This window comes from Acipenser ruthenus, chromosome 25, assembly GCF_902713425.1.
Source record: "Acipenser ruthenus chromosome 25, fAciRut3.2 maternal haplotype, whole genome shotgun sequence".
In the NCBI taxonomy this organism is placed as follows: domain Eukaryota; kingdom Metazoa; phylum Chordata; class Actinopteri; order Acipenseriformes; family Acipenseridae; genus Acipenser; species Acipenser ruthenus.
This window is the reverse complement of record NC_081213.1, coordinates 2,018,651-2,045,657: the sequence shown is the minus strand read 5'-3', so window position 1 is coordinate 2,045,657 and position 27,007 is coordinate 2,018,651. Positions and strand designations below refer to the sequence as shown.

General features: G+C 41.1%; 1 protein-coding gene across 5 annotated transcripts; it reads left to right on the top strand.

Moving 5' to 3' along the window:
• Window positions 1–983: 983 nt before the first annotated feature.
• LOC117413311 (CYFIP-related Rac1 interactor A-like) lies at window positions 984–26,060 on the top strand. Of its 5 annotated transcripts, none has more exons than XM_059000055.1 (12): window positions 984–1,094; window positions 12,346–12,432; window positions 16,901–16,979; window positions 20,890–21,011; window positions 21,466–21,571; window positions 22,098–22,234; window positions 22,706–22,783; window positions 23,171–23,287; window positions 23,422–23,501; window positions 24,036–24,162; window positions 24,747–24,817; window positions 25,688–26,060. In XM_059000055.1, the coding sequence occupies exons 3-12, from the start codon at window positions 16,907–16,909 to the stop codon at window positions 25,749–25,751; spliced, it is 975 nt and encodes a 324-aa protein (XP_058856038.1). In that variant the 5' UTR covers window positions 984–1,094; window positions 12,346–12,432; window positions 16,901–16,906; the 3' UTR covers window positions 25,752–26,060. The 5 variants fall into 5 exon arrangements, with proteins under 5 accessions (XP_058856038.1, XP_058856037.1, XP_058856039.1 ...); XM_059000054.1 differs by lacking the exon at window positions 984–1,094 and adding an exon at window positions 5,497–5,790; XM_059000056.1 differs by lacking the exons at window positions 984–1,094; window positions 16,901–16,979 and adding exons at window positions 5,497–5,790; window positions 15,940–16,020.
• Window positions 26,061–27,007: the final 947 nt, after the last annotated feature.

Sequence of the window (27,007 nt, the reverse complement as noted above, 5' to 3'; positions counted from 1 at the left end):
AATAGCAGCAAGATTTCCTGTGGCACCTTTTTATAGACTTTCTCGGTACACTGTTGAAGGCACGAGCTGAAACGCTTTTCTTTTCTGCTTGAATTTCTTTTTTTGAATTTCCGGTGGAGTGAGTGTGAAGTTATGAATGAGAAATCCAAACAATTCTATTGAAGTGTGCAGTAAGACAAAAGATGCTAAAGTTCTGGTAGGGTGCAGGTTAAACATTACTATAGCAAATCTCTCATACCACTCATTCTGTAAAGTGATAGTGGTAGCCTTTGTGCTTCCTGTCTCTATTAGTTATTAATATGCTGACCACCTCCCCCCTCCTCTTCCTCTTCTGGTTCAGTGAGACACTGAACCACATCGAGCAGTTAAAAAACATTGTTTTACTAAAAGTCAGAGCAAAATTACACTTGACAAATAATTCTCCCATAAGAAAAGTCTAGAATTAACTCTGCAGAGCCCCACAAGCATGTTTCACTGGTCTTGGGTGCTTTTATACAATAAAAAGACTAGCAAGCACTGTGAAGGGACTGTTTGTTTTTATATAGTTTGTGTGTCCAACTGCCTTACACTGTTTTAGTCCCTTAGTTTAGACTGTGCGTTGTCCTCTGACTGCTGAAACTCCCCACAATGGCTCAGGAGAAGGTAAGGCCAGTGGGGGATCCTACCACCAAGCCAATCGCCATTTTACACCATGGAGCTCGACAAGCTACTGACCCTTGGAGGACAAAGGCCAGCCCAGCAGGTGTTTGATTGAGCTCACCAGACACCTGGCCAGTAAGGGGGCGCTATAGAGTTTGTTTAACCCCAACCAACCCCTGGGAGCGTCAGGGCCAATACAACACTGTTAGATCCCCAGCTGAACCAAATATCATCAACGACAGGGAACATAATGTGCACAGAAAGATACCAGTACGAAAGAGTGTGTGTGTGTGTGTGTGTGTGTGTGCGCGCGCATGGCATATTGAAACCCGTTCAACAGCAACAGAGCAGCCACTGAAAATGAAAGAGGAACTTCTTCATTTCAAGTGCTCATTAGCCTTTTTTTTTTGACAAGACAACTGCAAGCAATCCCTCCTCGCCAGACATCAGAAAAGGTATTTATTTAAAAAAAGAAAATAGAGTAAATTTCTCTCTAATGGTGAATGTTATATTCTGTTAAGCTGCACCACACCAAGTAGTTCAGTTGGGTCAGACTGTAGTCGAGTGAATTCAAAACAGGATGGTACTTGCTCAAGCCCTGTTTCTGTGGTAGAAAGACAGTCACAAGACTGAAAGAAGTGTTTTTTTCTTTAACAGAAGCAGATTCCTTTGGTATGTGTTTGTTTGCTAAGAGAGAGCGTTTAGATTTATGAATCTTTGCTTTGTTAAAATAAATGCCGCACAATTCAAATATAATTATTTGTGAACATTTTTCCTGTTGAATTCATATGAAGCAAAAATGACTTCAGGATGCATTTGATACTTTCTCCTGTTGGTGATGATAAATAAAATGCTTATTTACTATTAATTCATGTGAGGATTGAGCTTGAAATATTGTTTACTTAGAAATCATACTATTGTTTATATATCATTATATTTTAATAACTCTCTAACATCTGGTACACCAGAGTGTAACCATAAAGCTGCCCCCTCTGCAACACCACCCCTAATGAATCGGGGCAGAGTGTTGCAGGGGGACAAGTTAACGGTTGCACTCTGTTGTACGATCTGTTCTTAGAGATAAGACGTTTGAGATTTCTACCTATCTTCTTTCCAGAACCTTATAATACCGATTACCGGTCCACTTCCATTACATAACAATTCACAAATGTATACGAATACTAGCACCAAATTATTGCTATTGAATTAGAACTTGGAAATGTTCTAATATCAAACGACAAATTAAACAACACCTAGTTTTCTACAGTGTTGAAAGTCATGTTCTGCAACATGTTTTTTCACCAAAGGAACACACAGTTCTTGAAGGGAGATTCAAAAGTGTTTATTTCACATGCAAACAGAACGGAAACTGCAGTCTGGCACCACAGTATCTTCTTGGTATTGTGTCAAAGTTGAAATAATCTTCCGTTTTTAGGATTACTTCTGACAAACTGTTACTGTACTTCTGTAAAACATCTTTGAAAAAGACAGAAGGAGAAGAGCTGGACGCACTGGGGCTTGGATTATGGGTCAGGTGATCACCTCAGTACAAGGAGGAAGTGTGCTTAGCCTGAAGTGTTGTCAACTTCCCCTAACAGGGTCAGAGGTCAGTCTTCTGAACAAACAGACCATCACCAACAGGCTTGTGATGTTAACGAGAAGACAACAAATAGGTGCATTGACTCTCCCTGGGGTCGGCAGTTTGTTTAACTGAAAGAAGCTAGTCAAAAATCTTTGACAAATATTTTGACCGGGAGCTTTTCTTAGTAGTCAAAGAAAAAACTTGTCAAAGAGTTTAATTTGTTTATTTTAAAAATAAAATGGGTGTCTTTAAACATCTTTGTTGTATCATCCATCACGTGAAAACACTCAGGGTAAATCTTATAAGAACTTGCACTCACTTAGTATCCAAAACAATATTATTACCACAACAGCCTATTCTGAAAACATCAGCACTTTATATTGAAATGCTGTATGAAACTGCTGTTGAATGTACAAAGTTTGTTTCAGTATGAATAAACCACTATTGGGTGCCTTATAGTTATGGCTACAATACCTACAGCACTATATCGAGGTCTTTGTATTGATTCTACACACACTGTTTGAGTTTCTTCCTTCATCTCTGAACTTTATTACTGGAGGGAAGCTTAAAAAGTAAGCAGCGGGTTCCAAAAAATATAGCGTTATAACGTCCCCACGTGTTGCTACAACTGTTGAAATACTGAACCTGTAATTCATTGTTAACATATCCTGACAACTTCTTACGCTTATTACTTGAAAAGCTCTTTTCAAAATGGCCGTTCTAGTGCACAGGGTTTGAGATCTGTCCTCTAAATCACTGCAGGAAGAGTGATTTAAAATTTTAAAAAAACCACAACAACAAGTGCTCTGGCTTTTCTGTTCCGTGCCGCATCACGGATCGTTATCGCTGTGTTACCATGACAATGTGGGCAACAATCCTGACACTATCAGTGCACTAGAGCGGCCATTTTGAAAAGAGCTTTGAAACAGACTTTAAAGTTCTAAGAAAAATTGCAGGTACGTTATTTAAACAGATCTAGCAGCACGTGGGGACGTTTGGTGGTCTTGCCCCTGTTTGTGCATGGGGGGGGGGGGCGGGCCGGCGGGAGGGGGTCTCCTCCCTTTGTTTTGGCAGGGACTGGGGGAGGGGTGGGAACGTTCAGAGTTGTGAATGAGCCAAGCCCTTTCCTATTCTATTCAGCAGCGTTTATTTATTTAACGAGGATAACAAAAAAAAAAAAAGACTTGAGATTATCAAGTCCATTTCCAAGGAGATCTGGTAAAAACAGTGCGCCACAATCAGAGAAAGCATGACACCACTTACAATACAATGACCTTCTGAACTCCTATCAGATCAGCTGTAATGATCCATGCTTGATCATCTCAATGTTGAAGAGTGTTCCTGCCTTCCTCTGGCAGTTAAATAGGATATGACACCTCAGCTAAAGTACACTGTCCTAATATTGAATTCCTTACCTGTTTAATATCCTGTTTAGAGCGTTCTCTGTGATTCTGTGTTGTCGTTTCTGGTTATCATTATTTGTCACATGCTTACTAACTATTATGGCAAAGCTTCTTAAAGGACTTCTCGAGGTTTATTAATATGTTTGTCCACCTCCCTTCTCCTCAAAGTCTCTGCGTGATTCATTCTCATTTTCCAAAGCACCGTTTAACCTGAGAACCATCCCTAACTATCATTAAACACTGAATGAAGACACCGAGTCGAAACGTATCTAGTCAGAATGTTTATCATTTAATTTATTCAGTTTCTTTTAGTGTAGAAGAGAACATTTGTAAACACTAAAACAAAAAGTCCTTCAAACTTAAAGAGCTAAATTCTCAAAGCTATCTACTGTAAATTGTCATTAACACTTTTTAAATAGGGCCCATTATCCTGTTTCCTTATTTAAACCCTGTACAAATAAAAGTTATACAGCAAACTTACTGTAACACAAACGGAAACCGTACTGTAACAAAGTGAGTAGGTCTCCTATGGACAGTATGAGTGTGTGTGGACTCTTTCCCCTTTTTATGCTGGGGTTGCCAGCGCCTCACGTACAGCCGTCAAATCGAACATCCCTCTGATGCTTTTAGTTTGTTTGAGTGTTTTTTTTTTTTCTTCTTCTTTTGTTTATTTTTCACAGACACCCGAATATATTCAGACAGCTGCCGGAACCGTTAAATACACTGTCAAAGTATATATATATTTTTTTGTACAGCAGGTAACCACAGGCTTTAGTGTGAGTAAGTGTGGAAGGGGTCGGGAGTCAGTGCTTACCGCGCGCAAATTCAATAGGAAACTGTGTGTTAGTTCATGCGCAATTACATTTGAATCACTGATCATGTAAGACTACTTTTCACTCAGCGCCACCACTGTATCCACTGAGAGGTTACTGGAAGTGACTGACGGTCAAATCAAGTGGAAGAAAAAGCAGGCAAACGTACATCATTCAGGCATTCAATGATTATTATAATATACAAAATATATGGGAAGGGGTATTTAATTACATTGCATTGAAATATACAAGACAGTCTAAGCAACCCTCCAAACAGTTCTCTACACAGAACCCTCCCCCCCCCCAACACCCCCCACCTAACACCTCTCCAACACCCCTCTTATCCTAAACACCCCCCCCCCAGGGGTCAATACCAAAACAAAAGGACAGCACTTTAACATAAATAAAAAAAACTGTATGAATTTCAGCAGAGTAGCTGTTACTCTGACACATGGTGAATTTGTGACCATTCTTTTCAGTACAGGCTTACAGTGTAATTGTTCAGCATGAGAAAGTAAAACATTTCAGCTAATGGATGCGTTTTTTTTTTCTTTTAGAAGTTAGGTAATAATTGCTAAAAAAAAACACATTTAGTCAGGCTATCTAAACCATGATTAATTAAAAGAAAACATATTTGTTTAATCGCTTAGTCTGGTCCGCCGTCACGCAATAAAATAAAAGAAGTTTGAACAGGAACTGACTAATGAAAGCCGCTGGCAACTTGTAGCGGGGCGGCCAGGCCATTCCTGTGCTGAGGCTGATCAACTAGCCCAATGACTAAAAGAAAGATTACCTCTTGACTTCGATTGAGGCCATTCTGTTAAAACAAAAGACAGCCCCCACTGCCAGCCATTCCCTCTAGTAACAGCTACAGGCTACACTCACACCTCATCCTACTGCATACAGACACCTGCTGATATTTATGAGCTGGAGCCAGCCAGCAGTGCAAGGGTTAACCCCGCCCCCCCCGCACGTCCCCCGTCCCCAGCAGCCTCATTTGAGACGTCAGTTGTTATTCGTGGGGGTGGGGGCTTTGTGAGAGGAAGAAGAACACTGCATTTTATTTCACACAACACGGCAGCTGTTGGGTTAGGACTGTCTTGAGCAGAGAGAGTCACAGAGAGAGGGAGAGAGAGAGAGAGAGACGGTGTGTGAGCTAGCAGGAGCAGCCTTTGGGTAATCTACTCAATCTGGGTCACTTGGATAAACAGGTCGAGGTTTCTCTCCTTTTTTTCCCCCCATTCCTTTTATTTTTCCACCCGGTGCAAACAATAATAAATACAGCAAGTCTTATACCCATAGAAGAGGACTGAGGAATAGGGAATCTGTTTTTTGAGCGAGCACAAATTCGTCTGTGAGTACCAAAAACAACACATGAATGCATTTCTTTCTTTCTTTCTTTCTTTCTTTCTTTCTTTCTTTCTTTCTTTCTTTCTTGTGTCCATTCATTCATTCGTTCTTCGTGTGGGCGTTTGGGTCTAGATGCTTTGTTTTGCTCCTGGATTTTGCTCTGCTGTTTGCTGATGGCTCTTGGATGAGGGTGGCTGGCTGTAGTGTGCTGGGGAGGGTTGCTGAAGATGTGGTAGCATTCTCATCGGAAGCAATAAGCACAAGCATTCGCACAGGGGTGTCTTGTGTGCATGCATCCAGGCTACAGGGGGAGAGGCTGAAAGCAGCAGAATGAAAACTGAGGCTGTATTCTTTGCGTATTCTTCAGATGCATCCCTTGATCTGAAAAGCCAGTGTTGCATATTCTTTCTAGCCATCGTTTGCATTTGATTTTTAATAAATATAGATGCTGGGATCAGTAACACAAGCCTTTTATCTTTTGGAAAGGTCACATTTTAGTCATTGATTTAAGATATACTGGTATGGTGCCTTATACAAATGCTCAACAAATGCAGCAATTGATTAAGTGGCTATCTAGCTAATTTCTGCAGAATGCAATTTTAAGACACTGCTTTACCAGTTGTGTATGAATACTGTGTCTCTTTTCCTTAAACGTGATATTGCAATAATTCAATGAACACATTTGTTTTTTGAGTTTATATTTTTTTAAGCTTAGAGCACACGTATTGCTTTAGCTTACATTGAAACATATCGAAATACAGGACATTACAGTACAATCGTGTTACACTATGGCAAGCCATGTATGGATATGCACGCCAATGTGTGTGTGTGTAATACGTGTGTAAATCAATGCATGTGTGTGTGTGGGTGTGCATGAGTGTGATTTTACCATGCAGTGACATGAAAACAATAGGGCACCCTGAAAAAAGAAACGCTAGCAGCTACTGGGTGCAAATCCCTGAACAGCTGAATGAATGAATGAATGAATGAATGATATAAACACCTTGCTGCATGAAGTTTAAACAGCAGCGAGATTGAAAGAATCAGAGAGGAGGGCTGGGTGATACAGTCAGCAGCACCATGGCTGAGGGTGTAAGATTCAGCATCTACCCAGTGAATATAAAGGTTCTGCATTGTGTGAACAAGCAGAGTGGGTGCAGCAAGCTGGCTGGCAAGAAAGCAAGCCTTAGGGATTAATCCCATCATATTTCTCACATGTTTTCATCTGTAATCCCTGCAGTTCAGAGGGTTTATAAGGGTCTGGCAGTCATCGAGAACATGTATCAAGCATTTGCATACCCAGCGATCAGATTAAACTGGGGGCTCGCAGGTGAAGAGCAAATGTTTTTGGAGGGGGGTGGAGACGGTCACAGCGTAGCCCCTAATTTCTGTTGCTACCCCCTCCAAGTCCCTAAATCAAGGATGTCTAATAGAATATATTACATAATCTATCCAGTGGGGTTGGAGGGTTATATTTGATTGAACATGCATCTGGGGTTCTGTTGCTAGGACACTCCCTTTTGGAATTTTTTAAGAACGGCTTCTTATTGGTTGTTTTTGATGATGTGAGCTCTGGAAATCTGTAAGTCTTTCTGTCTACTTCCTGTCCTTCTGTTTGTCCGAATATGCATGGAGGAACAGACTGAACAGATTGCTGAACAGATAGTAAGAGAGGGACAGTTATTACAAATACACGCTGTTCTGTAGAAAGCTGAAAATATCAGTCAATAAGATGTCCCTCATGACATTCTTGTTGACTGCAGTTTTTTTTTTCTCTGGATGTCAGTGATGTGGCACCCTTGGATTTGACCAGATTGTCCATTGATGGTTTCTTTATTTTGCAACCATGCGTTAATGTCACTCTATTGGTTGCATATCGATGGTGACACTGATGCTCCAGTCAAAGGCACATCTGAAGGGGGGGGCCGGGGGCTCTGTTACCAACCGTGTCTCTCGTAACCTTGAGACTAGCTTACCTTTGGAAATCTGCAGCGAAGAGAGCGGAATTAGGAATGCAGAATTCAGAATTCACAATTTAGAATGTTCTCTGTCAAAAGACTTTTAGATTGATGGAGGGTTGGCGGAACCGTATTAGGAAAATGATCCCAGCCATAATGCCCTTGATTTGCAATGCTTTGCAAAAAACGGGTGGGGCCCAGAGGAAGAGAATATATTATATAATAGATTGGGTTATTTCTTTTAATGGCTTTTTTATGATGCCGGATCTTGAACTGTTAAGTGTCAGGCTACGCTGGAGCCTGTCTCTTTTAATGCACTGTAAGCAGGTGCAATGGGAGTACAGCTGCAGTACTGGGTTTCTCTTACACTGCCTGAATGCACAGATTATATACATTACACAGTATATATGCAGGCTTTACATTAACCCTCCTACGGTATTGCTCCTCAGAAAATCCCCATGGCCCCCTATAGATTTGGTGTGTCGTGTTTCTATTTCCACATCCTGTAGCAGACCTAATATCTTTGTCATCAGATTAGGCATGAAAAACGCTTTCTAAAAGCAAAATAGGACTGCAGCAAGTGGAGAGAAAAAAAAGGGTTCTGGGTTTCTTTTAGCAAATTTACTGAGCGCTGTGCAGTGCTGACTACCCTCCCCATAGACAGCATTGTGAGTCTTTCAAATCTGTTGGTGCCTCCTGCTCTATAGAATAGTACAGTACAGTATAGAACCCACATATCACTCCTATCGCTAATACTCAGACACGTGCCAGTATATGGAACTGCACTTTCACAGTAAACTGGGTATATCCAAGCATAAACCCAGTCCTCAATTTGCACGATTATGCAGTTACATTATTGAAACTCAATATTGAACCACTCAGAACTAAATGAACTCTTTAAGCCAAGCTATTGAGTTACACCCTTCCTAGTATTCATATAGCATCCCATTGGAATTCATTAGGATTCTGTGCCATTCTTTTCAAGTTAGCACGGGTGGCTTTAGAATCCATGCACGCTGCGTTCTTAAAAGCTGTTCATATTGATAGCTCTTCATAACTCTATATGTTTCGTTCCACTGTCGCACACAGATTTCCATGTGGGCATCTGGAAAGGTCAAAGGAATAAGAACAACACACAGTACTGTATAAAGTGGCTAAAGCGAGATCAGATCACATCACTGTCTCAGCAAAGGAAAACAGAGGTGAATTCACACCTTGTTATCCATTTGATTTTGCTTACATATGGCGCTCTCAAAACAACATTAGGACCCCACTATAATTCAGTGGACTGCCCGGAAGAAACTGTGATAGAGCCATTAACAGTGTGCATTGCCAGCCATGGCTACACAATTTGGAACTAGCATTGCACACAGTAGCACGCTGTCTGGTAATGATTTGGTACCGCAGTACTGCAGTGGATTTCCAGTGGGTTCACTCCACTGGAAAAAGTGATGTTAGTTGCCCTAGATTTCCTATTCTAAAGCAAAATGCAGTCAGGTCTGATTCCAAGTCAATTATTGTAACGACTCTCCTCCTCTTAGTATAGCACATTTTCATGCACAAGTGGCCTGATGTTGCCTAGCAGTGTGCAGAGCAGGTAGGAGCTGCAGATCGCTCGAGTGCTGCTGACCCTCTTTATAACTGCGTCACTCAGGTTTGCTTTGCCCACTTAGTACCCTCACATATTCTCTTCCTGCATGCAATTGCACTGATGTTTTTAATTAAGCTGTAGCATTGCATTTGAAAGGCATCTTTAACAAGTCTAGCTGGTCCTGACAGCGTCACACCCAGTGTATACATGGACTGTACTCACTGTCAGCTGTATTCCAGTCCGCTGTACGTGAATGCTAAACTGCTGCGTTAATTTGCTGAATTCAGAAAATATCCCCCTCGGTTACGTCTTTGCTTGCAGACCCAAAACGATAAGCGCAAACCCAATGGAGAGCTGCTGCAATGATCCTCGCGCTGGTGTCTTGTTTCAGCTCACAGTTTGGTGCTGTTTTAATCTTTTGGGGTCGCGTTTGCTGAGATGAGTTGCGTTAAATCGGAATCCTCTGTGAAATTAACCTAATTCTGATCGCAATGGATTGGAGCCACGTATGGCCCCATTGAACTCCCCAGTATTATTCCTGACCGCGAGGGAAATCGGTAGTCACTGGTTCACTTCAAAATAAAGCAAAACTGATGCTGTGTTTAAATATGATGCATGCTAAACAAGCACAAGCACATCAGAGCTGTGTCTTCCTGCAGTCTGGTTAATTCTTATCTTTCTCTCTCTTTTTACATTTCTTTGCTACAATTCAGAGATGGACATGACAGACTAAAGCAGGCTTAAGAAACACAAAATGCTAAGGATATCGGTCTACTGATTTACAGAGGCAACATTTAGACGCTAAGATCAATTAAAAGTTCAATTCAAATTCACGTGCATTGGATGGGTATCCTCTGATTGCATCATTGCTTGCTGCCTAAGCATTCTATGAGCTCTTAAGATATATATATATATATATATATATATATATATATATATATATATATTTACAGCGCATGTGGGAAGTTTCATTGAATAGCACTGTAGAACAGGGACACATGGCATATGCTGTATTGATTGAATCTCGGTGGGGTTGCTGTTTTAGTTTTGTTGTATCACTAAGTGATGGTTTGACTCTTTTCTTGGATGCAGGATAGCTCTGTAAGCCCCCTGTGTAGAAGCAGTGTTTGCTCTCACTTCACTGGTGGCAGCAGTGGGATTATTTAACCCTCCAGTGCGGTGCTCCATCCAGCGAATGCTGTGAGCAATTCAGAGAGGCACTTTCTTTGATGGCTTGAGATAAAAGAGTGAATGGAGGGAGGGGGGAAACACAGGCTCTTCTCAACATCACTTGAGCGATCTTTCAAAACAGAATGCACGCCGCAGACAGAGGGAGATAGGAGGGGTGAAGAAGAGGGGGACAGGAGAGAGCGAGAGCAGGAGAGGGATATGGAGAAAGAGAAAGATAGAAGGGAAAGATAGTGAGGGAGAGAGGGATAGGGGAGAGAGTAGGGAGATGGAGAGGAGAAAGAGGGGGAGATGGAAAGAGGTGTGAGGGAGAGGGGGACAGGAGAGAGCGAGAGCAGGAGAGGGATATGGAGAAAGAGAAAGATAGAAGGGAAAGATAGTGAGGGAGAGAGGGATAGGGGAGAGAGTAGGGAGATGGAGAGGAGAAAGAGGGGGAGATGGAAAGAGGTGCGAGGGAGAGGGGGACAGGGGAGATATCTGCAAAGAAGCACCAGCCCATTTACACATTGTATGTCTTCAGATGGGTAAATGAGGAGAGTTGGAGAGAAGGAGAGGCAGTGACAGAAGAGTGCTTGTTGGGATGGGAGTCTCTTTGATGAGCTGTGCTAAGTTATTGCTCCTGAGTACTTTGTAAAATTGACTTCCTTAATGGTGATAAAAGCCCCCACAGGGCCTGTTTAGCACTGATGAGATGTAACTGCGTGAGAGAGAGACTCGCCCCTGGTCCTTTTTCTTAGAAGTCATTTAAGAGAAATCCTTTGGTTTGATTCAACCAATTTCCAATTGGCATTGCTTTCCAGCGTGCAAGAATGAAAAAGTCACCCTTTTTGAAAACTTGGGGGGATAAAACGGTTTGAAGTTCTGTGATTGGAGTATCTTAAACAATAGCAAAGGTTAGAGGTACTGTACCTGCACTGTGGCTTCAGTGGCCAGTCTCCCAGACTCCAGAGTTATTACTGAGGTGCATTGGAGGAGCTTCATTATAGCTGCCCTGTTTCCATTGGTACTGCTATTAATCTTGTTAAACACATGCAAAGAAATGTAGGTGGAAAAGGAACTGTGGTTTACAGAATACTGACAAATAAAGGTCACATTTGTGTGGTACGAAGAGCACTGAGCTGCTATATATGTTTAGCTTGCGGTTGACATGGAAATCGCCTTTCATCTTAAAAAAATCAACTGTAACAGAGTTGGGTTTCAAGAAAAGAAAATACAAATAATAAATAATAAAACTAAAGCAAGCTTTGTAGTGTGTTCGCGGTTTGCACCGATACGTCACAGGTTAGCATTGTGAAGCCCAGAGAGATATGGTAAAGCATGTTAAAAACATGGCAAACCATGTTTTTTTTTTAATATGCCTCTCCATGTCTCTACTTTGGCAACTATGGTAAATTCATAGTATAACCACTGGAAAAATACAAAATGGCCATGAAAATTTACTGCGGTAAACTTTTATAAGGGTTGAAAGCCATCCAATCAATGCACTCTGTTAATGTTTCCGGTAGCTATGGTTTCTTCAGGGTTAATGCACTGGGAATGCAATGGGAAGGGATCAGATTAATCTCTTAAGGGTATCATGAAGTGTGACAGGGCCACCCTTTCCTCTCTCCATCCCTGAGCTTCTTCACACAGGGCTCGTGAGGGTCAATCCATGTTCCTCTTCCAGCAAGACCGCTCGCTTCTCCGGTGAGCGTTCAGATTGACTGTCTCTAGCTGTAACCTGTCTCTATTTTTAGTCTCACACTCACTCTCTCTCTCTCTCTCTCTCTTCTCTCTCTCTCTCTCTCTCTCTCTCTCTCTCTCTCTCTCTCCTGGGCTGTAGGTCGTGCGGAGCTGATGCAGTGATTTATAAAGAGCGGACAGCCCTGGTTGACGCAGTGAAGTGGTCCTTGAGGATTTCGAGAGCAAGGTAACTGCTGTGCGTGCTGCGCTGCCTATCAGCCCAATAGAAAACGGCATTGGTTGATCCGTGAAACACAAAGTGTTTCTTGATCAATTGGACATACCATACGACCTATCTAAATAATCTAAATACCATCACCATTTAAATAATTTCAACGGCCCTGTCCTTGCTTTTTTTACATGTTTTTTTTTTCAGACAGAAATACACTAAAATGGACTTGAATGATCTGGTAGATTTTTCACTTGCATAACCTAAGGCCCTATTTTCATTAACTCAAGATTGGTGCTATTGCGATCCTCCAATGTAGATCAGTTGAATGAATTCCCGTTTGGACTGTAATAAGAATAATTGTGAAATAATTCGTTACGCACGGGCTCATTCACACAAAATCCATTGCAATTACAAAAGTAAGTATTATAAAGTTACATTGTTTTTTGGTTTTTTTGGGTTTGTTTGTTTTATAATGGAAAGTGAAATAAACAATTGCCAACGTCACAACATTTTAAACAAAGTGTTTCGATGAACCTTCCGAGTTTTCTCGTTTTTTAAACGATCTGAATTGTGCACAGTATTTATCATGGTGTGTTTTGTATCTCCAACATCTCAGTAATTGTAGTTCGTTTATTTGCAAAATGCAGTGCACAAGATGTTAATGAAAAAAACAACACACACACAAAGTAAAAGAGAACTAGATTTTCGTTTTTAAGGAACTTGAATGTGACGTCGTTACATTTGAAAAAAAAAAAGTGATTCAGAACTGAACACAGGAAGCGGGTGCTTACTGTCCACAACAACGACGTTTTTTTTTTTTAAACCAAAAAAAGAAACACTCGCTAGCTCAGCGCAAGCCCTGCAAAAATAGACTCCACAAAAACAGAAGCACAGCGAGTGAGACCGGCTTTTTCTGGGTTGCTGACAAGAGTGCTAAAGCTAAATTAAAAGCAGTCTCACTGAACGGTGCAAGAAGACCCGTATTTCCACCTGTTCGGATATATACATTACACAGGAAATACAGAATTACAAAGTGCTAAGATAGCTGAACGACAGGCGCATCCACGGTAAAATATATCTGTATATATATTATAATTATTTCTGTCTTTTGTATGAGGGGTTGTGTGTGTGTGTGTGTGTGTTCTGATAATAAAAAAAATACCAGGAAATAGAAGACAAGTTCAGCTCACCTCGGGTTAAGGAGTCTTCTTTTTCCAGGTGATACATTGATTAGGTCTGGTGTACAGAGATCTCTGAGCAGTGCTCGTTTAAACGGATGTTTAATTATGAGCTGTGGTGGACTTTAGAACAGTTAGAATGTTGGAATGACAACTTCGGTCAAACTGCCTAGAATGCATCCCATAGTCACCGTTACCACCCGATTGACATTTTACTTAGCTATATTATTATTATTATTATTATTATTATTATTATTATTATTATTATTATTATTATTATTATTATCACTATTTTTCAAAAACAACAAAAGAAAAAAAATGGATTCACATAAAAATGTGACTCTACAGTGTAGCTACATTACACTTAAAACTAAATTATGTGAATAAATGACTTGCATGTAGTAAATACTAGTCAATGTAGTTTATGTGCCTGTATTGTGAAGTGAGGGCTAGCCCTTCATGCCAGGAGGTTAATTGGCTGCACCATGAAATCCGGTAGTTCAAATTAGTATTAGGAAGTGTCAGATCCCCTTTCAGTAAGGTGGTGTAGCTACTATAGTTACTTATGTTTAAATTGGAAGTATAGTGGAAGTATAGTTTTAATGTGAAGCTTCTGCTGAAATGTTTAAAATAGAACCTTCTCTGGGTTTAAAACAGACCAGTTCAGAATCTGCATGAGACAATGTGGAGGAATCCGGTTCTTATTTGTTTTGGTTAACGGAGACAGCACCAGAGATATCTTGTAGCATTAGAGCTCAGGTAATGCATTTTAACTGAGTTCCTTTCTGGATACCCTCCACTCCGCGAGAATCGAATCAACACGTACATTTATAATAACGCTTCCTGCATTTCACAGCACTTTGCGGTACCGTACTTATTAAATTATCCAGTACCCCCAAATGTATTTCCAGATGAAACTGTAATAGCTGGAAGGAGGCGAGTGCAAATAGCACTGCAATGCATTTTATGTTTAGTCAAATACAGTGGGTGTTATTATTAATATTATTTTTAGAATAATGTTTACCCTCCAAAATGATCTTCACTGACAAAGGAGACACTGGTACTACAATGCAGTGCTGCAGCACAGCACTAAGAGATGAGGGCAGCTACAATGCTATGGGTCACTGACATGGTAAGAGATGATTGGTGGCGAGTAAGGTCCACTGTGTTTGCTAGAATGGAAGGATGTAGTAAACAGTCACTAGGCTTGTTGATTCAGGACTATTGAAACTTCAATAATGTCTCAAAACTGCCCCTTGAAAATGACAGTTAGGAGCAGAGAACTGTACAAGTTGCTCTGTATTATTATTTATGAAAAATAATAAGTGAAAAACGATGCAAAGTCACAAGGTGTAAAAGCTACTGGAAACTAGGCTTGCTAGCAGACGAGAGCAGGGGTCCAGTCTCTTTACTGTTTAGAGCACAGGGAAATTCTGTGTCTCACAGCGAGAGTGGCGTTCCTGTGCCTCGCGTTTCCTGTACCGCAGTTGAAAGTGAAACAGATGAAGTTCAGGGTAAAGCACTGAATCACCACCTTGTTTGGTCGCTGCGTGTCGCTTCAATGTCCCTTTAGAAAAGTCTGCCACAGTAAATTTGCATGGAATTTTCCATGCTTTTCCCATGGCTATATGGATGAAAAAAAACAACTGTAATCTGGTATCTGCCCCGGATTATTTGACCATATTTTCAAAGAGTTTCCTCCATTCTTTAATTAACTTTAATTTAAAAGATTTAAAAAAATCATGTTAATGTTATACAACATGAGAAACAAAGCACCTTGAAAGTGCTGAAGATGGCCTGGGTTACATTGTTGGGTTCCTAGTTGTGCAAAATGAACAGAAGTTTGACTTCTCAAAAAATAAGAGTTAATTAAAGACTGGAGTAAACGCTTTGAAAGTACGGCCTGTTGTATCTTACTCACATATCAGGTCAGGCTCTGGCTGGTCTATGATCATTTATTACAGGGCTTGCTGTGCACTATTTGAAAGGCGCTATATCTGTGGGAACGGCAATGCATTGCACTGTATTCTATTGCATTGCACTGTATTCTATTGCATTGCACTGTATCCTATTGCACTGCATTGTATTCTATTGCATTGCACTGTATCCTATTGCATTGCACTGTATTCTATTGTATTGCACTGTATTCTATTGCATTGCACTGTATTCTATCGCATTGCTCTGTATCCTATTGCATTGCACTGTATTCTATTGCATTGCACTGTATTCTATTGTATTGCACTGTATTCTATTGCATTGCACTGTATTCTATTGTATTGCACTGTATTATATTGCATTGCATTGTATTCTATTGCATTGTGTTTGTCTTGTATCTCCTGCCCAGGTTTGCTGGCCATGGGGAACCTCATTAAGGTCCTTGGCAAGGATTTAGAAAACTGTCCTCATTTTTTCCTGGACTTCGAAAGTAAGTCTCTGTCTGTCTGTCTGTCTGTCGCTGGCAGGTGGCAGCTGACAGCAGGCAGCAGATTGATGTTGTGGTGCAGTCCTCCAGACACTCTGCCTCCTCTCCCGTGGTGCAAATCAGGCCTTGGTACCCCTTCTCCCCCCCAGGGTTTAAGCATGCTTATCAGGATCTAGCCAATCTTGTCATCGGCAAAACCAGAAACCATAACATGAGCTGGCCGTCAATATACAAGAGCGTTGTGTATTTCAAAGCTTAATTCTTCACATTTTGACACTGGCAAGATTAATAATAATAATAATAATAATAATAATAATAATAATAATAATAATAATAATAATAACTTTGTGCCTGCAGATTAATGTCATCAAATCATTACTGTGGAAACTGCAGGTTAATAGCCCAACATGTGCTTCCTAGTCGTTATTGTCTGCCCCTACAGTGTTTGAAGCACATATCCCTGTCAGTGTCAAGGTCTATCTAAGGAGTTGATTCAATTGGAAAGTACAGTGCCTGTGTTATTTCCCTGTTCTATAGCAACATTCAGGTTTGTATGTTTTTGTATTAAAGTCACTCAAGTGTTTGGCATTAACGCAGTGGCATCTTCATGGCGTGTCCTATGTCTGATTGAATTACGCCACAGAGTAGGGAGATTACGGCTGTTATACAGCGGCCGCTGTACTTTTAAATTGGATAACGGAAGAAACGGGGAGGAAGGAATGTGTCTCTGTGTCCGTGTCGCCGTGTCTGCACCACCACCCTGGCTGTCACCCCCCACACCTCCTCCTCACCATCACGCCCTCCTCTGATCACATGACCTGCCTGACCCCCCCTCACGCCTCCATCCCATCACCCAACACGCTTCTCCCTTCTTTTCTTGCAGGGCCCCATGGGAAATCTCCTAAAGGTGCTGGCTTGCGCCGAACTTGAGCATGGCCAAATATTTTTCCTTGACTTTGAAAGTGAGACCATTGGCTTCTTAATTTTTTATTTTCCATTTTTTTATTTTATTTTATGTTTATTCATTTATTTGCATTTGATTAATTTAGGGTCAGATTCACTGAAGGTTTCATCCCAGTTCTGTTCCCGTCATGTAAGAATTCTTGCAAACCCCTTAACTGTTCCATGCTAGTTCTGTAAAAATTACCTGTGATATTTTCCATTTACCAAGAAAAAAAAATAGGTATTAGCTTGCCGTGGGCAATTGCATAGTGAATCTGGCACAGGAACGCTTTAAATAAGTGTCAGTATAAATTAATTCAAATGTAAGTACTGTATGGCACTTATTTTAAAGTATAAGCTATTTTTTGTCCATTGGTTTTGTTAAAAAACAATGGAAATTATTTACGACTATCATTATTATTATTATTATTATTATTATTTGATTTTTGTTTGCAGACTTCATTATTTATGTCCTGCTACTTTACGTTAGTTGTGTTTTTGTGTCCTTGTGAACAAACCAATACTGGGTGCTTGGTTCTCAAAATTGTTTATATATATATATATATATATATATATATATATATATATATATATATATATATTCTACTACAATGGAAAGGTGTAGTAAGCAGTCTCCAGGATTATGTATTTAGGACCATCTCTCTCTGTATTCCCATATAAATCACTTTCAAGCAAACTATATAGAATTAATCTTAAGAAAAGTTGCCATTTGCAATGTAAATTTTAAATTTTAAACTTGTGGCTTCAGCTCCTTTCTACCCTGCCCCAGCCTCTACAAGACTGAGCATACAGCCTAGTTACAGCCTGTTATGCACACCTGCATCACTTCAAACAAATTGAATAATTCATGAATTAACTGGACAACCAATCCCACAGTTTTGTCAATTCCAGCCACATTCTCACATGGAAATGGTATTTAAATCAAGGCTCAAAATGAACCCTTTCCGGGGTCCAGTTAATATGCCCATTTAACAACAAAAACGAACGCTGTTAAACATTTATACAAGAAATAAAGTAAAGACATTTGAATATAATGAAGATAATACAGTGGAAAGAATATGTGCATTTATAACGCAGAATATGGAAGTGAATGAAAACGAATACCGGTACAGAATAAATAAGCTGTTTACATAAAACAATTCACCAAAATAAGCCCATATTTACATGTGAGGGGTTTTCACCCCAACACAGTACACCTGACACCTAGTAGACTAATATAGGTAGCTTACAAGGGGCACTGTTTTAAAGCTCCACTAGTATTCATTATGCATGAATTAAGCTCACTGATTTATCAACTGTTTATGTACCCTAAGCACACAGCTAACAGATTAGGAAGAAAAGACAGATAACAGTTACCTAGTAAACCAATTTTCACAACCCTGCTCAGGACCTCAATAACAGTGGGAGCGTGCTTGGTTATTTGTAATTGTAATCCTCTATAATTACTGTCGTTCTGTTAAGATACGTGAGACAGAGCAGGCATTGAGACACTGGATTCCTGCACCTTGACTCCGATCAAGCAGCTAACTGCTCTGGGTCTGATATAGTGCACCCTGTGATGTGCCTTCAGCAGGGTTCCATAATGTGCGTAAACTTGCACTTGTTTAAAGGAAGGAGACGCAGGCTGAGAAATACGGAAGAGCTAATGAAATAAGGAAGGGCTGGTTTGATCACTCCACCCACATAGTAGTGCTTTCCCCTGTCATGATTCAGTCTGCTCTGAGCTCTCTCAGCTGCTGTCCTCACACATATGAGCCTACAGGGCGAGGCCACTTTATTAGGAACTAGTAGGAACGTGAGCACTTCTTTGCAAAGGTGGCTGTGCAGTATAATAAGCCAAAAGCAACTATTACACTTAGTTGGTCGGCTGTGAAATTAAAGGTACGCCCAACATGTGCTTCAGGAGAATTGTGATCAGAGTACATGCAATCAGAAACTGGAGACACAGTATGCAGCTGTAATGTGTATTTGAGAAAGTGCTTCTCTGCACAGAGATAAACTGCAGCGAGGCTTTGACAGAACGTTCTCAGTACTACTTTTGGAGAGATGAGATTGAGATATATTTGTACCCTTGTGCTGCAGACAGACGAAGCCAGCTTCTTCTTCCTCTTTCTGAAGCAAAAAAAAAGAGAGGCTTTTCTAGCATATCAACAGAAAGGATAGGTACATCTTCCCCTAACGTTTTCAATCATTAAGACATTAAAAAATACTTCTGTTTTGTCGTTCAATGTATTTAGTTTCCCTTAGTATTTCTAAATGTAAGCACTATTGAGTGTTTTAATAGATACAGATGATTTTTCCCCAAAGGACACATTTTCTAATTGCAGTTTGTACATATACAATTTCCTTTCAACATGGCCTAATTGTGGATTAACCAAATTACTGGAAAAAAAAACAGGGAGCTTTATAAAGTAAATCAAGAGGGCAGTAAATCACCCAAGGGGGGCAACAACTAATGGCATAATTCGATTTAGATAATCTGTAATAAACGGCACAATGTTACTGTGGGGTAACATTCAATTACAGCACAAGAGTTCAACTATTAAGTATCTTCTAATGTTACTGTTTCATGACCAAAGAGACCCCAGGTTTGTTCTACACCCTGCCAAGCCTTCAAGGGTTCATGACTGCAACCCCCCAACATCACAGGGGAGCTCTCTCTGTGGATGTGGGACCCCTGCCCCTCCTCCCCATCCCTTCACTTTCATCCCCTCTTTCTGTTCAGAAAACACTCACCCTTCAATCACTGTCCCATGTATGAGAAACTACCTTCTGAGACCATACATAATGTAAATTGAATGGAGTGGAGTTAGACACCCAGATCAGCTCTCCTGCTGGACTCATACTTGAAACTGCAGTTCAAGATCAAGTAAATACAGTCAAATCAGTAAAACTTTAGGGTTAGAAGTGATAGGCATGTAATAATGTATATGTTATAACTTCCTTATAGAAAAGTGCCTTGCCATGTTTAATCATAATCTATAGCTGTATGATTTTTAACATGTTTATAAATCTCTACACTAAAGACTGTATTAAGGGAGCTTGTGTATATAGTGGCCACTCTGATTACACAGTGCACATCTCTATATTTCTGGAAGTTGAATATACGTTTGAGCTGTTGTTGTAATCACTGGAGCCCCAGTGCAGCGTTCAGAGAACTGCAGTTCAGAATCTGTACAAGTGCACTGCAACTGCAGTTTGTTACATCACAACAAAGTTTAAATAAATGACCAGTCAATAATACGGAAGACCAGAAGTGTGGGAATCTGGGGGTCTTTTCTCACGTCAGGACACCAGCACAGTCACCTGACAAATCGAAATTAGTGGAAGGAGCCACATAGCTTACAGCTGTTAGACAGAGCCGATCGATTAGACTGGGATATCGGGAATTGAAAAACAAAACAAAAAAACTGCTGTTTCTTTCCGGTGCCCTGACTTTGCACATGTAGGGAAAAAGCGTTACCAGAAAACAAACGCAGTTTAACTTCAGCGGCAGTGCATTTCAAAAAGAAAAATTATTGAATCGGTCTGAAGCTCAAAGCAGCAAAGGATAAGTTCACTATCTAGCCAAAATGCCTGCTATTATAAATATCTTTTTTTAAATTTTTTTTATTACCAGATTAGTATTAGGGAACCTTCAGTTCCGGTTTCTATTATAGTTTTGAGATTACAGGGATCAATACTGCCATGGACTGGACTGCTAACTCAACCAGTGAAATGTGTCACAGTTACAGTCATTCGAAACTGCAGTTTCAGTTCCCAGCAGTGCAGTTAAATGGCTGTCCAGCTACACTCCTCATCCCGGGTGCAGGGTAACTCTAGCAGTCATTACAGATCCAATCCAGTGTGCTCAGACTGCAGTGTCCTCTGGCTGGGTGACTGACAGGCAGTTTGCCCGCTCTCGTTTAGATGCCCAGCCGACTGAGGCAGAGACTGCAGTGTGGAACCAGGTGAACGCCGTGCTGGAGGTGGCTCATGGGATACTGGCGGAGCTGCAGTCCTATAATGGGGCAGGGCAGGAGATACGAGAGGTAACCAGCAATCGCTAATACTGTACAACACTATACTAATACTGTAGCCTTCAGGCTTTTACAGGGTTATTTGGAAAGATTTTTTAATTTACTTTACTGAAATAACTTTTGATTCAAATAAGATTCTTTTAGCATTCTTTATCAGTAATCTCAGCAGTTAATGTTTTTTTTTTTTTTTATATCACAAATGCATTCATCAAATATTTTGCTTCCCTGGCCTGTATTTCAATGTCAAAAATGATCTTCATTAAAAAAAAAAAAAAAAAAAATCTAGTTGGTTTAAATAAAATAAGATTGAAATGCATATTGATTGAATGCTTTTTGATGAATGGAGACTTCCGTTTGCTCTCTATAAAACATCTCTTTTGATGAATGTATGTATGAACAAACGAATGAATGAATTAATACATAAATGAATGAAATGAGGGAATAAACGAGTCATGTATCATTGCAGGCCATTCAGAACCCCTGTGACCTTCAGCTGCAAGAACAGGCCTGGAATGCAGTCTGTCCCCTAGTGGCCAAACTGAAGCGCTTCTACGAGTTCTCTCTGAGACTGGGTATGTGGATCGGCTGCTTCAGCCTCTCTCTGAGCACCCTGTACTGCTGGCTTGTTTCCATGGCGACTGCTAGGAGCTGCTTGCCTCGGTTTTCACAAGGCAGCCACTTCAAGGCTCTCTGCTGAGTGTAGAATAAAATGGTGAAGCTTGTTTCAAGCACTCTGTGGCACAGTGAGCAGCATCAGTACCACACTGTAATGAAATCTGAGCAGAATTACCCATTTAGCCTTTTCTTTGTAACATGTAAAGAGCTTAAACAAGGCAGACATATCTTGAAGACTTGGTGCAGTGGATTAGCCTTTCACCTGGGTTTAAATCTGGCTTCTCAAGTCACAAGTGAATTGAGTTTTGAGGTGTCAGTTGATGATCTTCAATGGAAATGCTACAGCGGCACTACATTGGCTTCGGTACTAAGAAACGACTATGAATATAACACTGTAATACAGCTGGGTTTTAAAATTGTAATGAACAGAATACTATGAGTTGCAAAGCTTCAAGCTGTGATGTTTGCTGCTTGCTGTTTCAGAGAACGCCTTGCGCAGCCTGCTGGAGGCGCTCACGAGCCCCCCCTATGCCCCGATGCAGCACCTGGAGAGAGAGCAGGCCCTGGCCAAGCAGTTCGCTGAGATCCTGCACTTCACACTCAGCTTTGACGAGCTCAAGGTAGCCTCCTCACCTTGACCTTGATCAAGACATTGACCTTGACCTCCATCTGAAAATGCCAGCCACATATTACTGTCTGGTTTCTGGGTGATTGAAACAAAACACACAAAACACACACACACACACACACACACGTCATCTACAGCTCTATTCCAATGATAAAGTCTGATGAGTTGCATTGATCAAGAAATATTGATCCTTTAGCGGCCATAACCCTTCTGCTCCTTCTTTATATAAAACAGGGGTTCGTTTGTGCCGGATCGCACTGGACCCCTGATCCGGTACCTTTTTGTTTACAAATTAAGCCCTGACATAAGCACAGCACTTACAGTGTGTTTTTAATTGTAAGGGAAAAGACTACTGTACCACTACCAACACCTACACCTACGATGCTTCACAAACTACAAACAAATGTGCAAAAATCTGACGCAAACTGAACTCATTCTTAAAAACGTTGTGTTTCTGCTTTAGATGACAAACCCGGCCATTCAGAATGATTTCAGCTACTATAGAAGAACCCTGAGCAGGAATCGGCTAAACAACCTACAGGTACGGAAGGCTACTGGAGCAATGCAGTTAACCGGTACAGCGATAGTGTAGTCATATTAGCTGCACTGTAACTAATCTGAAATTTTAGGTAAAAAATGATCGAATGAACCTTTAATGTCCTGCAATCATGTCCATCCTTACTCTGTATGGTCTACTTTAAAAGAACCCAGACCTTGATTACAGTCCAGTTTGCTTACATTCCCTTCAAAGTAGTGTTTAGCTGTAGGGGCACAATGCCAAATCGGCTACTGCTATTGCTTACAGCAGTAGGAGGTTATGCTGTGAAACAGTGCAAGAAGAAAAGTGTGACATTTTAAAAGGTGATTGAGACCTTCAGCCTCCCCTCCCGACCCCAGGGTTCTCTGATCACATGTTCTTCATTTACAGCATGACGCTGAGAACGAGGTCAACAACGAGATGGCCAATCGGATGTCTCTGTTCTACGCGGAGGCCACGCCCATGCTGAAAACCTTGAGCAACGCCACCACCAAATTTGTGTCCGAGGTGAGGAGCCATCAGACAATAAAGATGTTGGTCTGTGTGCACTATATATACACAACCCACCAACAAGTATCGGGGCAGATTGATAGTGGCTCTACACCTGCAATATTAACACTGTGTTATTCTCTCCCCTACAGAACAAGACTCTGCCCATTGAAGACACAACAGACTGCCTGAGCACCATGGCCTGTGTGTGCCGGGTCATGCTGGAAACACCGTGAGTTACTCACCACTTTTTATCTATCTTCTCTATAGACTGATAATGACACAGTTATCACATTTCTATTTGCACTTGAGCAGCAAGCTGAAACAGTTTGTAATTGTAATTGCATTTTATTAGTGCAGCTGAGCCCGACCAAATTTCGAACAGACTCCTATTTTTCGTTATGGTGCAGGATAATCCGTAACCATGCTTGGGATAGGACTGCATGGAAAAGCACAGAAAAGCACTAGATTAAGAATGACCGTAGTGTAGCTGTACTTGTATTGGATTGTATTGCATTATATGCGTTGTCCTTTTATTGAGTAGCTATGCCACTGTTGCTAATGTTTTATTGGATTACAGTGAATAGAGAGATGCTGGTGTTATAAAAGTTTACTGTGGTGCAAAGCCCAGTGAACGCATATCGAAAGCATGGTAAAAACCAATGCAAACACATAGGAAACTGATATGGTGCAGTGCAGAAACTATGTTAAGATGCAGCCGGGTGAAGTTCTACCAGCTCATGCATTGCTCTGGATTGTGTTTCAGAGAGTACCGGTGTCGGTTCACTAACACAGACACCATGCTGTTCTGCATGCGGGTGATGGTGGGAGTCATCATCCTGTACGACCATGTGCACCCTGTCGGGGCCTTCGCTAAGACCTCCAAGATCGACGTAAGAGCCCCAGTGTCTCTACCTGTCATACTGGGATAGCTGCTGTTCAGGGGTCCCCGTACTGCAAGTATTATGCTAGGACCATGCAAGACTTGCAAGTGTAATGCAAGAACTTTGCAAGGATAATACATGGGCCAGGATGGGTTTAAAACTTGCATTCGCCTTTGCAGTCAAGTTCAAATCCCTCTAAGTTCAAATTCCCCGTGCAATCCCTTACATCATCCAAGCACAACCATTCGGGCATATGCCGGGCATGCATGATATCCCTGCTCTCGTTCATGCTTTAAACTTATTTTTTTAATCCTTGGTACTGTATTATTTAATCCAAAGAATTAAAGAGGGATACAGGGCTTGACTTTCAAAAGATTTTTTTACACCCATTCGTTATGAGCACAATTTAGAGCTGCCGAATCAGCAACAATCCTCTGAGCCACTTCATTTCGGTTCTTGTGAGTAAATTAAAGTCGTTATTCTCACTGGTTTTAGAATTGTAACTGGTGTTGTTTTCTCTGTCTCTGTGGTGGTGTTTGATCAGTGGAGCTGACCTTTAATCTACACCCCCTGTCTTTCTTTGTTGTTTCCAGATGAAAGGCTGCATCAAAGTGTTAAAAGAGCAGCCTTCAAACAGTGTAGAAGGGCTGCTGAATGCTTTGAGGTAGGTATCTGCGGGGTGTCCACTCTCACTGACACAACACAGGCACGGGGCCAGCTGGCAGCAGAGAAGGTCCACTACAGCAAACACATGAAGCTGTCAGTACGCGTTAGCAAGCCATCCACATATGATTTAACTCATGCGCCCGGTCCGGGATTTCAAAACCACCCTTGTTCAGGTATGTTATTGAAATGACCAGGTGGCGGCAATCCGAACTGATTGCGCTTTACGTCACAGCATGAAAAAGTCACACCTGAGTCTCTAGGCTGACTATTAGTTCACGCGGCTAGAAGGGAGGAACCCAATGTTTAACATCAATCTCCTGTCCCCTGATCATTTCAATAATTTACCTACAGAAGGGTAGTTTTGAAACCCAGGGCTGGGGGTGCAGGACTAGTGGGAGTTTCTAACCCTGTAAACGGCAAAGACACTCCAAGGGCAAGGCACCACTTTTGGCTAAATTATAAGTGTAGTTATACTAATAGGACCTAATGGAGATATTATATTTTTAATATTATAGACTGCTGTTGATCTTCAAGCCAATCTGATCGCATGCTTCCGTCTGCTTCATCACACAGCACGTCACAAAGAAACACACGTCAACCGTGCCATATTGAGTTTTTATACCGTGCTTTATTCGAAATATCGGTCCAGTTGACGTCATCTGCTTTAAACAAAATCCTACCTGAGGCACCTCACGGTGACATCACAAGAGGTCATGTATGTTTGCTAAGCTTTTTCTTTTATAAGGGAACAGAGCTCGGATTTCAGCCTCGGTGTGTTCACCTCTACCTGTCTCTATATTATCTCATTGTGAGTAAGCCTGTAACTAATGAAGTGGCATGAAATCTGACACTTGCCCTTTGTGTGCAGGTACACCACGAGGCATCTAAATGATGACAGCACCTCCAAGCAGATCCGAGCCATGCTGCAGTGAGTGGGACAGAGACGGGGGGAGGAGGGGTCCCTGGGAGAGGCTTGGAGACGAGCAGCAGGGTGGGGCCATCTCCACTGCGAAACCTCAGAGACGTGTTTGTTTACATAAATTAATGCAAAACAATTTTAATGTTAATAATAACCCCCCCCCCCCCCAAAAAAAAAAAAAATCATCTCTGTGTCTTGTTTTGTAAGAAAAAAACTAAATATGAACAAAAAGAAAAAAAAAGATATATAAAAGTTTAAGCTTTAAAAAAAAAAAAAAAAATCCATATATTTGATTCCGCATCAGTACAATGTAATGCTGGAGTGCATTTTTTGCACCCACTGAAAAAGCTGCCATCTGGTTTGTTTCACTGTAATGAAAGTAGAATACATGGTTCAGTATTGCATTGAATGCTTTTTAATTTCAGACCATTTCCCTCACTGCTGAATCATTGCCTGAATTAAATAACAAATTACAGAGGCTGTAACTGGAGACAGTGCAGTGCTACGGCGCTGCTGAATCACAGGACTTTGTAGGCAATAACCTGGCTATAGTGGGGCTGCCTAAACCCAGGCATTTGTGTTGATACTTTCACTTGGTATGATCAATCCAAACAACGCCTGACGTGCTGTCATTTCCCCCGTATGGCCGCATTCAATCACATTCTCCATAAGGTCTGGAAGGGAATAACGCCCTAAGTTCTTGTTACTTTAACCTTCTAACAAGCTACTGTACAGTAATAAAAACATCTCCTCTGACTCATGATCTCTGACTGTGACCCTACACTGCAGGTGCTGCAGTTACAGTGCCGATAACCTGCACTCTAACTGCATTTTTGATATATAAATATATTAATACAAGATTGGAGGGCAAACTCAAGCTTGTGAGGACAGGCAAGGCTGAAGTCAGCCATGTTGGTGAAGGCTAAATACCAAGTAGTTATGCGTTCGTACTGTACTCTCTTCAGGGTTATCTACTGTGTATAATGAGTGCAGCTAATAGAATGACAGTGACAATTCCAAGCTTTATTGTCAATTGCATTGTTTCAAAGACTCTTCCGTCAGACCCTCATTGTTTCGCAATTGTTCTCAGTGACACAACTTCACCAAAATGGCAGCCGCTGGCTTCAGCCGGACTGCAGATTGCCCTTTAGCCTTTATATATAAGTTGAAGGAGTTTGAATCCACTTAACCCTCCTGCTGTGTCCAGCACACCGCCACCTTACTGCGGGAACAGCGCCCTCTACACAGCAGGAAGGGTAATGCACTGTT

Coding starts and splice junctions, on each gene's coding strand:
- LOC117413311 (XM_059000055.1), top strand. CDS start 16,907: ATGGGAAATCTCCTAAAGGTGCTGGCTTGCGCCGAACTTGAGCATGGC. Junction 21,572..22,097: donor CGAGTTCTCTCTGAGACTGG/GTATGTGGATCG, acceptor TTGCTGTTTCAG/AGAACGCCTTGCGCAGCCTG. Junction 22,784..23,170: donor ATCGGCTAAACAACCTACAG/GTACGGAAGGCT, acceptor CTTCATTTACAG/CATGACGCTGAGAACGAGGT.